Below are 12,811 nucleotides of genomic sequence, written 5' to 3'. Positions count from 1 at the left end.
TATATACCCCTCCACAAAGACTGTAATCAATCTTACTCTTCACAGTTAATTTAGTAATAGCAGCTTTTAATGTCAACAAAGTTCAGTTACAAACATAGAATTCTGAATCAGATCAGATGCAATTGTTGTACATCAGCATCACAAATTCACCTGCATGTTTGTATTTGATCTGTAGCAATGTTGCTCTTCATAATAGGGTAATTAATGAGAACTATAAAATCTAATGGACAACACTGATCCCCACAATCCCTGTTTGCTTTGAATATAGTTGAAGAGAAGTAGCAGCACAATACAGAGAATGCTTACCTTGTAAAAAACACAGAATACTGCTAAAAAAGGGGATTGTTACTAAGTTCTGTTTGGATACTGTATAGATAGCAGTCTTCAATAGCTGTAACAGGGAAAGATGCAAAAGAATTTTATCAGTCAAGATATACATAAGCATTAAATAACCAAAGCATGAAAATTTCAGTGTAAAAGACCATAGCTATATTTACATGAAGAAAATGAATGCAAGATTTTAAACTGTGCTGTGTGTCACTGAAAGCCATGATGCTCCTAGTTTTTTTTTCAAAACATGTCAACTAACGAAACTCTCATTAGGCAGTACAAAGCCTTTAAAGTGTATATAAGTAAACAGACACTGGCACAGCCTCAAAAGTCATAAAACAAATGCATGGTAGTCATAATGCTAAAGTAGGAGAATGTAAATAATTGGTAATCTATTTTCTGGCAGTATAGCAGTAATCTGAAAGGAAATGCAACACTGAAGATCTGCAACTTGACCATAAGAACAAAAGGCTGTACTCTTCAGTTGTGTTCCACTTAACAGATGCTCTATGCGCATTTTTCTTCCAGATAGGTTTTCCAGGAAGAAAAAAAGAATTTTTGGTTTGACAGGCAATTGAGACTCCTAATTCTAATACACTTGTTTAAGAGCCTTCTGTATACACAAAATAAAGGATTAGGATCTGCTAATCCTTCAAGATGCTTACTAAGGAAGTTGTCAGACTCCACAACTACAGAGAACTATCATCACCAGTTGTTAGACGCTCTGTTAGAATATGGTTAAGAGTGTTCTAGAAGATACTTAAAAAACCCTTTTGAGTAAGCCACTGATATCCAACAGTAGCTTGAGACACAGGCCAGCAAACAGATTGCATCGGTAATGGCTGACTGCCTGTTGCATTAAAATACTGATCATCACATTACACAGCCTTCTACAGAGCTTGTGGTGTTAAGACATTCCCCTGTGAGTATGACATCTGCCTTCTGTGTACAGTAAACATATACATATTTAAAGCTCCTTTTGCCTTCTACAGCAATTTCCACAATTCATTTCTCTGATAAGATTATTTCTCACATACTTCAAATTCCAGCTGTAATACAAGCTTAGTGAAGCAACAGTTCACAACATTCACAGCTGTGATTAGGTTTATTAGGTGTGTATTTCTTCGTATATATCTGACATAACTTCTTTTAAGTTTTGGCACTTTCAATGTACCTTCACACTGATTAGCCTTGCAGCTGAAATACTCCATATCTATTTAGCAGATCATCTTGTTACACTAAGTTCTGTAATCTTGTGGACTTTTCTGTATCATTTATTCTAATTTCCTCACCTATTCTTTAAAGAAAATAATTTTATGTTCCAGGGTTCTTCTAGTCTGAAAGTTCTCCAATCACTTGAAAAGAGGATTTTTAAAATGCTTTCAGGAGGGATGCAACAGTAACACAGATCCCTGTGTTAAAATTCTTGTATCTCTGCGAACATTACAAAGTGCAAGTCGGATCCTGAGGAAATGGTTCTTCATCTTAGTTTCCTCATCTCTTTCAATAAACTCATCTCTTTCAATACACTGGCCTGGTTTGAAGCTGCTGATAATGAATTTACACATCTTACATAGCAGAGGGAAACAAGCATCTGCAAGAATTATAACAACTGTATTCAGCACATAGCTATCCAATATCCTATCCATCCTATTTGGCTAGGAGACAAACTGAGAATTTATTTATAGATTACCTGTCCAGTATGTGGTCTGTATCTCCAATTTCTGTGCACCCCACTAGGGATCACTTATATCACTTTACTGACATTCCTCAGCGGGGAGGAGGGGGAGGGGGTAAAACTATTCTTCTACTATAATAATTTAAAATATTACACACTGCACAGCCACTCTTTTATACACACACAAATACTTACTGGTATACTGATGAACCAGACCTACAACATTTTGCAAAGACTGATACATTGTGGGTTTCCAAGCATGAAAAAAATACACATCCGTAGCCTTCTATAACACAGACAACTGGAGGGCCTGTGGAGGGGGAGAAAAAAAAAAAAAAAAAAAAAAAAAAAGGTGTTCCCTCTAAGTTTAAGCTCTCGCCACAGAACAACTTCAAAATATACATGTTTGGCATTAACTAAAGGTCTCTTGAGAAAACCCACAAGTTAATTCAGTTTAAAAAAATGAGTTAAATGAAGTACTTAGAGAAGAAAGAGTACTGAGTATTTAATGTGTAACACATAGTTACTCTGATACACACATATATTTAATGTGTAAAAAATAAAGTGCTTTTTATCAGGTCTCAATGCAGGAACACTAAAACTTTTCAACAACTGTAAAACAAATAGATGCATAGAATACTGAATCAAACATACATGAAAACAGTTAACATCCTCTCTGACTGGTGCCCCAAGACAAAACATCCCTTCATATACACGGTATATACATATATATTCCTCTTTACTCAATATATTATGACAATATATATTTCAAATTTTTTTGTTAGAGTTTAAAAAAAAATTCTTACAATTATGCAACAACGATCAAGCATAGAAGTCCAATACTGACAAAGAATTTGCTATCCCTGCCCACACCATCATTTCCACTTCTGGGAAAGATATGCCAGTGCTCTTTCCTGGGGTGCAGTGCCTCCACATCCTGCAAGGCACTGTGAGCAGCAGCTGTGAAGCTGACATCGCCAGTGGTAAGTAGATCAAATACACATGAGTAAAAATAGATGTCCTTCACAAGCATCTTTTCATGGCATTTGGTGGTGGCTGTTTCTAGTGTGTACCCTGAGCGGGCATGAGACACAGCACCCCAAGAAAGAAGCTTTCCTATCACAGGCAATGGCAAGTGGTCACTCTGATCAATACGTTCGCTGGAAGGGCAGCCGTTCACACAGAGCTGTAGATCCTGGCTTTCCTCATAGGCCATCACGAGCTCCTGCGGCATGCGAATGGCCAGGGTCAGGTAGTGCCCAAGCTGGCGGATATACACTGTGGTCCCAATGTACCTTGCATGCATCTCAATATATTTGCCACCAACTTTCTCCACAATGTGCAAGTTCCTGGTGTGCTCATCTCCTCCACTTGTTGTACCATCAACAAAAGCTGCAGGCAAGTCATCAGTCATTGCTTGATATACTTTCTGATCTGTGCAGTCTTGGTATGATTTGAAGATAATAGTTACCTGTGGGGGAGGGAAAAAAGATAAGTAAAGTTAGTGGAAAGAAATCATTGTCTCAATTCCTTTTCCATTTTGTACCTGATATGTCTGGAACTGCCCACTACCTTAAAACCTGACAGTTGTCTGTAACTCATGCCTAAGGAAAACAGCCTGTACACATGCTTAAAGCAGCCTTTTATCACATGGCAAATGTTAAATTTGTTTTTTTTTTTTTTTTTTGGTCTGGAAGCAAGACTATTAGCATGTAGCAACAGCCTTGAGGTCAGAAAAGGAAAACACTTTATATTTAATTAAGCATAAAAACTACCTCCTGCCTCACAGTTTCTTAACGCTTTGGAATGCCTCCTGCAATGGCGGAGAAGTGTAAGGACCAAGTAATTCCCACAATGCTGGCAACTATGGCAAAACCAGAATGGGACCATGCAAAATCAGGGAAAGGTATAATCAGAACCAAGAAGAACAACTAGTCAAATAACAGCTTAGAGATCCTGGATACATTAATCCTAGGAATTGGGAGATTTGACACTTTGAATCCACTGTGCTACAGAGAAAATGCAGAACTGAAAGATACCCAAAGATGTGCCTCTGAAGAGTGAGTGACTTTCAACATCAAAATCATTAGCATAAGGCAATTAATTATTTTTTTAAAGATAAGAACTAGCCTTTTAATCCTTTCTACTTATTGGAGTAGGTCACAACAGAAGAAAAAGCAGGTCCTCCTTAAGTATCCTTGAGGTCCTCCTCAAGTCTTACTTGAAGGGAATAACTAAGCTATATGGCAGATGAAATGTGGAGTGTCTAGCAGCTTTCCTAAAGCAAAAATTAGAATGAGAAATCACATCTAAGTATTACAAACAGATGTGCTACTTCCTGTAGAGAAAGAATGACTAGAAGGGAATAACTTACTGAAAAGGTAAAAGACATTTTGCACCAAGAATAAATATTTTAATAATTATTTTCATCATTAACTGATTAATCAAATTAGTTACAGTCTACAATTTAGGAATTCTGCTATGAGACTCACTCAAAAACTTCAAAACATATCAGAAGGGATTTTTAAACTAAGGTTAAACTTAAAATCTGTTCCACAGCAACCTCACATTTTAGTTTCAGTTAACCAATGGACTTCTGCATAACTTTTATTTCTGCCTCTCTCATTTAAAGTAAGACCAACACACTTCTGCACAACTTTTATTTCTGCTTCTCTCCTTTCAAGTAAGAGCAAGAGATTAGATCAATAACCATTTACAAACAATTTTAATAAAACCTCTGGCCTCATTAGTCTCACCTCTCTATACAATTTTTATAAGACACAAGTCTTCCCACCTCTCTCCTCCCATTGCAACAATTTCTTCTTTGGAGTACACACACATATCTTAAAAAATATTACATTAATTTTCAGTAATTGGCTCATCCCAGGTGGTGGATGTTTTGTCAGTGTTTGTCTCACAACACAGACACTACTTACTATTTTGACTTCATATGTTCTCACTAGTGCTGATGGGATTTTTCCAATGTTTTTTCCTTGCATTAACCAGTTATACAGCATGAGATGTATCAGCTATATACCTTAAGACCATCTTAGTCAAGTAATTTAGTAAAGTGATGTCTGTGAATGACAGCTGAGCAGGAATGCTTATGCCCAAAATCCACAAAACACACAAGTGCCTCTTTTGCTGTAAAGATGACCTCACAGTTTTGCTCTTAGTAAAGTACACTCAGCAACCTACAGAACAGAAATTCGAGGTCTCTCAAATGATTAGTATTTCTGCATATAATCCAGGCCATAATACAGTAAAAAGCCTTTTATTTTGTGTAACACAGTTTGAATGAAACAGACTTCTATCTCAGCCTGCTCAGACAAAGAGGCATTGCTATTTTCTTGAGCACACTTGCATTGTTCTGTGAAGAATAATTTACACACCTACAGAAGTAAAACTCTAAGTTTCCTTAGCACTTGAACAAGACTGGAGCCAAAAAGAAGTCTCATTGTTTTAATGAGACACTGAACTACCTGCTTCATAAAATATTTAAGCAAGACACCTGGCAAAATTGATCAGGAAGCAGCTACCAAATTGCTCTCTCCAGAACTCCCTCATTTACTAGAATGAAATGCACACAATTTCAGAACACAGAGAAAGAACAAGAAGCCTTCACACTAATTTAAGATTAACAATAACAATGGATGCTGTAGACATGTAGAAAGCTGAAATTAGATTTTAGAGAGCTTTATTAGATGAATAAAGGCCTCCATGTATGTTGCAAGGACACTTTAAAGAGAGAATCAACAGAGACATTAAGATTTTCCAAGGACATACTTGTATTTAAACACTGCAGCTCAATACACTGATTTTGAATATTCTGTTGTCTGTTGGGCAACATCCACCTAAACCATAGGCCAGATCAGTAAAACCAGAGTGCTGCATGGGCTTTGTCTTATCATACACTCCTATCTCAGTATCATGCCCTGGTACTGACAGATACTTCAGAACCTACTGCAAATGGAGATGAAGCAAAATGTCATTGTAGAGCTTTCTCTCTTTAAATTCTCAAGGTATCAGAGAGCATTAAAAAGTGAAAATGGTTATTTCTAACAAATGTTTATGTACCTATGGTACTTTTCACACTCTGGGTCCCAAGAACACCTTCACACAGCTGCTTATGCAGTACTGTTTACAGACTAGTGATTAGCTGCCCTTTCTAAAGTTAGGATGGAAAAATCCGAATGCCAAAATCTTCACATAAAGAAAGATCTTTGAAATTATCAGTGTATCAGCCTTGTTCTTTGGGTACAGAGCTCTTCTGCAGTGAGGCTTGCTGAAACACAAAAATAAAGGTTTCCAGAGGCTTATCTAAGGATACAATAAACAAATCAGCTATAGTAAGATTACTAAACCAAAGAAATTTACACATTTAATTTTGAACTTCATCCTCCCACTCCTACTGATGCCAGTACTGATGAGTACACTGACCACAAAGCTTTCTTAAATTCCACTGCACATATAAAACCTTTCAAAGATGATGTTACTGAGCTGTAAAACTACCATTTCTAGAGAAGGCCCTAATGTATTTGTAGAAAGTTTAAGGCTTGTGTGCCTTAAACAAAAGCAACACTTTCAACTGTTGAGTTCTTGTACTTATCTTCTTGTGGGAATCAGACACAGAAGGGTTTGATCTACAGCCTTAGAAAAAGCTTAGATTCATGTAAAAATACAAAACACAGATACTAAGCAGAAAAATTATAAATTTTTATTTCTATAGTTGTAGGTGAGAATATGCCTTAAGTAAATGAGAAACTATACTGGTAAGCTGCTCAAGTGTTTATAATGTAGGGGTGTAGTTGTATGGAATCAGCTAAGAGTTCAGAGTTATAACAGATGCATATGTATGTCTGTGAGTTAGAAGCCCATTGGATAAAAATAGCCACAGTGCAGTAGAAGTAAGTAAAGGTGATAGGTTAGAAAAGTAAAATAAATCCTGTGGCAACTGTCTGTTGGTTTTGAAAGTTATATATTGCCTTGTAACAAAAAAACTTGTGACTGCTTAGTAAATGTCTTGAAGCTGTGTACATACAGCCTGATGTAGCTTGACAATCCAAGAGCTACACTAACACTATTTTTAAAAAAGCCCTTTCACTCCAAAAGAGATATGTGACAATATCAGCTTCAAATCCAGTAATTGATGGACTCACTTGCTACCTGCATCCAGCAGGAAGAGACACAGACTTTTCTTAAGTTAAAGAAATGGCATCAGTTATTAAATACTAGTGGATGTATTCCTACTCTAGACTCCTCAAAATATCTGAGAGGATTGCAATCTTAAGTCTCCCCTGTCTCAACAAGGGTTTAATATCCGTGGCATAATTTTAAGGCCACTGTTTGTTTAGTACAGCTCAGGTACTAAAGTCCTTGTCACAAGCATTCAGCTTGCTACCTTCTCTCAGTTCTCTGCAGTTTGCCCTCTTGTTTTGGCTCTGAATCATCAGTGTTTTGGTAACCAGTTTTTTGTGCCACTCTCAGTATTATTTGTTTCCTACTGTTATAGCTGTGAAGTTTAGAAAATTAAACTTCATTCATTAAACATACATTCTTTACATCTTTAAATTCTTTTCCAACCCAAAGCATTGTATGATTTTTCAAATTTCTAATTAGTACAGAGGCAGTCACAGATGTACAATAATCAATAACTGTTTTAAAGTGTTACATCAGTATCATTACAGGCTTGTGTGTTGATACGCACAGGTTTTCTTAAACAAGAGAAGAGGGAAGAAAATAACCTGTTTTGTTTGATGCTCATTAACAAAGATGCTAAGAGTTTTATTTTTTTATACTACTGCACAGAAGATTCTCAAGCTAATACACTTTTTCATTGTTAAGGGCTAAATGACTTACTTAACTGTTTGCCTTTCACTTCTTCATGCATGCACAGTACACAAAAATAATCTCTACCTTGTTTGTAGCAGTAGCGCTGGATCCTGGGACCACAGGCACATTGGTCACTTGTACTGATAAGTATTTATTGTCTATAAGGGGCCAAGCACCTTCCACTTTGCATGTCTGGAAGTGATCCTTAAAAGTCCTCAGATGAGGATCCCCAAACAAGCCACAAAACAGGTAAGTAGGAGGAGATGTCTTCTCTCCCCCTTGATGGTCTCTCACTTCTGTGTGGCCACTGTAATTGCAGGGATCATGGGTTATTTCAGAGTTGGTGGAGGATGTGGGTCCATTTTTGGTACAGTTTCTCTGGGTCATGAGATCACCGATCCCAAGCACTGCAGAATGGTAGACTAGGTTTCCACGGCATACTTTGGAATTGCGATAGGTACACACAGAGTATGCTCGCAGGGCCTTGCAGAACTCCAAATCAAAGTCCTCAAGAGCTGAGTTTAGATGTGTAGTAAAGGATACAAAATCAGTGGTGCACTTCTGGATTCCACAAGATGTGTGCAGCTCACAGTCACCTAAGCACGAAACAGACAGCAGAAAGACATAAAGCAAACCTCTTAAGTGGCAATACCCCTTTCCACTCCCACAAGAACCATAAGAAAACAACTTGAAAGAAACTTAAAAGTGTTCACTCATTAGGGAAACATTACATTTTAAAAAAGAAGAGGTTGAAAGATAAAAGCAATGGAGAATATCTCAGAGGCTGATGAGACTCATGATGTCTTAATCCATTACTTCATATTGTCTAGATGAAAATTAAGAGCACTAGGTCCTGTCAAGTACAAGCCACACATTTCTTTCTAGATACCAAGGTCATGGTATTCTGTTTTTAAATTAATAACTTAGTCAATAAGGAAGCCTCCATTTAGTTTTTAAGTGCTTTTTATATAGAATTCTGCCCCTCAGAAGAATGTGGTAAAGACAACAAAGTAATGTTATTTAGACATTGTTTAGATGTTAGACATAAGTCTAAAAATGTTTTGACAAAAACTAGACTGAATAAAGCAGAAGCCAAGTTCTCTTCTAGAAACAAGAGTGGGGGAGAATGAGCAGATAAGCGAACAAGCAGTTTGCTTTATTTCCCTGGCAATGCCATAGCTAGAGCTTCACTGCTTATTTTTTTGAAACTAAAGCATGAAAAAAAACAGTTTTCTGAAGTGCAAGTTTTCAGCTAACGCACCTGTACATTGCAGTAACTGTACCTCAAAGAGCAAAATTCATAAGATGGGGGGAGTAAAACCCTCTCTCCACAAAAGTCTGAAGTGATTATCAGATGTATACAACTGCTACACAGTTGAACTTACATGAGCACACCAGTCACATTTTATCTGATAACCTGATTTCCATTAAAAAAAAACCAGTTAAATCCTTGCAAGCAAACCAAAGTTCTACAGTCTCCTCCACAGCTCTCACAGGTATGATCTGAAATCATTCCAGACTCTCATGGCAGTTAACATCAGCTTTCTAAAGGTAACTTTTACCAAAGAACTTACCAAGAGCAAAAATTAAATGAAAAAAACATACTAAGGACAACAGACCTACACTTTTCCCACAGGTTAAAAGCAGGGGGATCCCAGTCTAGGAGAGCTCACATTTCCTGCCATCCAAAGAGAAAATGGACTTTCATAAAGAACTGGTGCACAACTTCATACAATAGCTGTCCAAGCCTGCAAAACTATCTACTAAAATTCATCTGTAGGAACATTTGTCTGAAATTTCTCACTGTCATAAAGCAGGTTTTGAACGCCACAAAGACCCATGGAAGAGTTAAAAAAAAAAAAGGGAAAACGAAATATATGAGAAACTTCTGAGCTGTCAGAAGTGGAAAATAGGTTGAATAACAAATGAATAATTCATTTCTAAATAGCTGCTTTCTTCAATGCACCCAGTGATGGGAGGATATCAGCAATTTCTTTGCCTGCCCCTTAGCTCACCTTCCTGAGTCAGTATTCACATGACTTACTCCGAATATCCAAACTATGAATTTACAAGGGTAATATGTTTTGCCAGTGATGCGTAGCTAACACAAATCTGTCAAAATCCCATGACAACATGAAGTAGAATTAGGAACTCTCCACCTACAGCTAAGCATGACCATGCCTTGTGCAGGTAAGCTGAAAATTTCTTTGTGCAAGCCATACATACCTCTGCAGAATACAGAAAAAAAAACCCAAAAACAACAACAATCAATTTCTGTGTTTTCAGATATATAAAAAAGACCCATACCAAGCAAAATGACAGAGGGAATACTGGATTTAGAGCCAGACTTTCAAAGCATCAAAACTTTTGTTTCCGTTCAGTTGTATTTGTAATACTATTTTAATCACAAATAAATCAGGCTAGCTGAGCAAGTCTGTCCAGTCATCAAACAGTTCAATAAATTACAGAATTAGAGAATTTTTAGCGCTGGAAGGGGCCTCTGGGGATCATCTCGTCCAACCCCTCAGCCAAGGCAGGATCACTTAGACCACGTGACAAAGGCACGTGTTCAAGTAGGGCTTGAATGCCTCGAGAGAAGGAAAATCCATGACCTCGCAGGCAGCCCGTTGTAGTGCTCTGCTACCCTTAATGCAAGGAAGTTTTTCCTCATGTTGAGGTGAAGCTTTTTTTGTGTTTCAGTTTATAGCCTCCTTCCTGTCGCTCGGCACCAATGAAGGAATCTGGCACCATCCTCTCAGATGGAGCTATTATAAGCATTAACGAGATTGCCTCTCAGCCTTCTCTCCTCTGGACTACACAGGCCCAGCTCGCGAATCCCGCCTCATGAGAGCCTCTACGGGAAGGAAAAGGACCCGCGTCTGCGCGCGCACACAGCTGCGCACCCGTCCTTCCCAGCCCCACACTCCCGGTACCTGCGCCCAGCAGCAGCAGCCCCAGTGCGGCGAGCAGCCGCCGCAAAGCGGCGAGCGGCGGCTTAGCCCTGGGGGCGGGCGAGTTTACAGCGCTCCCCATGCCCGGCCATGCAGGTTCCCGAGCCGGTGGCAGGACGGTACCACGGCATGAGGCGGCGGCGGCGCGGGCGAGTGGGCGACGTTTTCCACAGTGCTTTCCCATCCGCCTACTACTGCTCCAGCGGTGCGGCCGCATCCACGGCAGCGGGGCGGGACGCGATGCGCACAAAGGAACGGACCCCCGATGGGGCAGCGGCGGCGGCGCCTGCACCGGCGCTGCGACCGGCGCGCCCCCTCCTTCTGCGCCGCCTCTTATTGGTTACCTGAGCTGTCGGTCATGGCTAGCCCAGGCGCCTGACGCCCCTTGCCGGCAACGACCCGCCCGCCGCGGACCCCGCCGCCGCAGCTGCTGCGTCACTAACGGCCGAGCGCCCGCACCACTAGTCGCACCCGTGAGGCGGGAGGGGTATTGCCGGAACAGGGCAGGGAACACCGCCGTGATAAGAAAGGAAATACCCCGGAATAGGGTGGGGAACACCGCTAGGACAGGAGAGGCGGCTCAACCGGGATAGGTTAGGATTACCACCAGGCAAGAAGGGGGCACGGCCGGGGGGGCAGGGACACCTCAGGGATGGGACATGGAAGACCTCCGGTGCAGACAAGGGACGCGGCGTGACAGGGCAAATGGCAACACCGGTGGCCCACCGGCACTGCTGAGAACAGGGCACGGGACATCGGTGGCCCAGAGCAGAAGTTACCAGTGGGACAGTGCAGATGGCAGCGCAGATACAGGGTGGGTTACAGAACACCGAGATGGGGCAGCTCCACTCCTTCCCTGTGGCCATGTGTACTTGTTCCCACAGGTTGGCCCAGGTTCTGACAGCACCTGACTTTACAGAGCAATGGATGTGAGGTCACAGTTATAATCTACCATCAGGATTATGTGTGGGTCCTCTGCTTGTTTTTTCTACCTCTGTCGAGGTTGGGATTGAAGGCACTTGAGATGGTGTTTCATGTTTGGACTCAGGTGTTTATTATTACTTATCAGTGAAACAACCTCACAGCCTGCACAACCTCACAGTTCTGCAGTCTTTCATTAACAAAGCATAAAATGGTTTACTATCTCTTGTTACAAAGTCTTTTAAAACTAAACAATCCAATTAAGAAATGACACCTAGACTATTTTCCCTTTTAACCCAATAACATCCCTCAAAGCCCACAATGCAGACTTTTCTGTCCAATTACAAAACAACACCCAAACCCATGAAGAAGAAGGAAGAAGGCGAAGAAGAGCCTCTCCCCGCTAAAACCCCCGTCTTGCTTCATATTTATTTCTATATTCTAAAACCCCAAGCTCTAAATTTTCCACTGTGATATTACACACTTCTAACCAACTACACACCTGGAATCCCAGTGCTGTTAATCAATTTTGGAAGTCTTCTCCACAACTTCAAGTCAAATGCAGTGCTCTCTTGTGAGTCTGTACCTTTCAGCACAGAAAGTTTAAAATTCTCAGCATCCAGGATTCCAGCAATTATGATTATTCCTAGGATTATTATTAGGATCACTATCACTTCCACAATTATGTTACAATGTGATGTCTGCCCCTGTGGCTTTTGGAAATACACTGCTAGTTGTGAAACATAAATTTTAAGGAATTTAGAGATTTTAGAGGAGCTAAGATTTTAGTTAGAGATAAGCTTTACTAGAGTTAATTAAAATTAATGAGTAGGCTTTGATGAAGTTAAGAGTTAGTAGTTAACTAATAATTGATTGCTTGTCAGCACAATGTTTAGTTAGCTGGGTTTATAATGAAGAATATAAAAACTGGAAATAGCTTTTAGGAACATAAGACAATTGTGGGCCTCCTCTGTTCTGAAACCAATTGAAGAAAAGGAATGGGAGTTCTACCAAGAGTTCATTTGTCATATTTGCATTGAAAAGGTAGAAAGGTCAGAACGAGGAAGACTTCATTTAATTCCTCAGTTTGGGACCCCTC

At 39.8% G+C, this 12,811-nt stretch overlaps 1 protein-coding gene across 3 annotated transcripts; it reads right to left on the bottom strand.

Moving 5' to 3' along the window:
* Positions 1-2,488: 2,488 nt before the first annotated feature.
* On the bottom strand, positions 2,489-11,269 carry RGMB (repulsive guidance molecule BMP co-receptor b). 3 transcript variants are annotated; one of them, XM_021546227.3, is made up of 3 exons: positions 10,774-11,122; positions 7,925-8,436; positions 2,489-3,479 (listed from the first exon to the last, which is right to left on the bottom strand). In XM_021546227.3, exons 1-3 carry the CDS (start codon positions 11,006-11,008, stop codon positions 2,817-2,819), a joined length of 1,410 nt encoding a protein of 469 aa, XP_021401902.1. In that variant the 5' UTR covers positions 11,009-11,122; the 3' UTR covers positions 2,489-2,816. The 3 variants fall into 3 exon arrangements, with proteins under 3 accessions (XP_021401902.1, XP_085423388.1, XP_085423387.1); XM_085567262.1 differs by lacking the exon at positions 10,774-11,122 and adding an exon at positions 11,136-11,269 and having other exon boundaries at positions 2,731-3,479; XM_085567261.1 differs by having other exon boundaries at positions 2,731-3,479; positions 10,915-11,123.
* Between the last annotated feature and the right edge of the window lie 1,542 nt (positions 11,270-12,811).

Source organism: Lonchura striata, chromosome Z (assembly GCF_050655825.1).
Source record: "Lonchura striata isolate lonStrDom1 chromosome Z, ASM5065582v1, whole genome shotgun sequence".
Lineage (NCBI taxonomy): Eukaryota > Metazoa > Chordata > Aves > Passeriformes > Estrildidae > Lonchura > Lonchura striata.
This window is presented reverse-complemented; position numbering and strand designations above follow the sequence as displayed.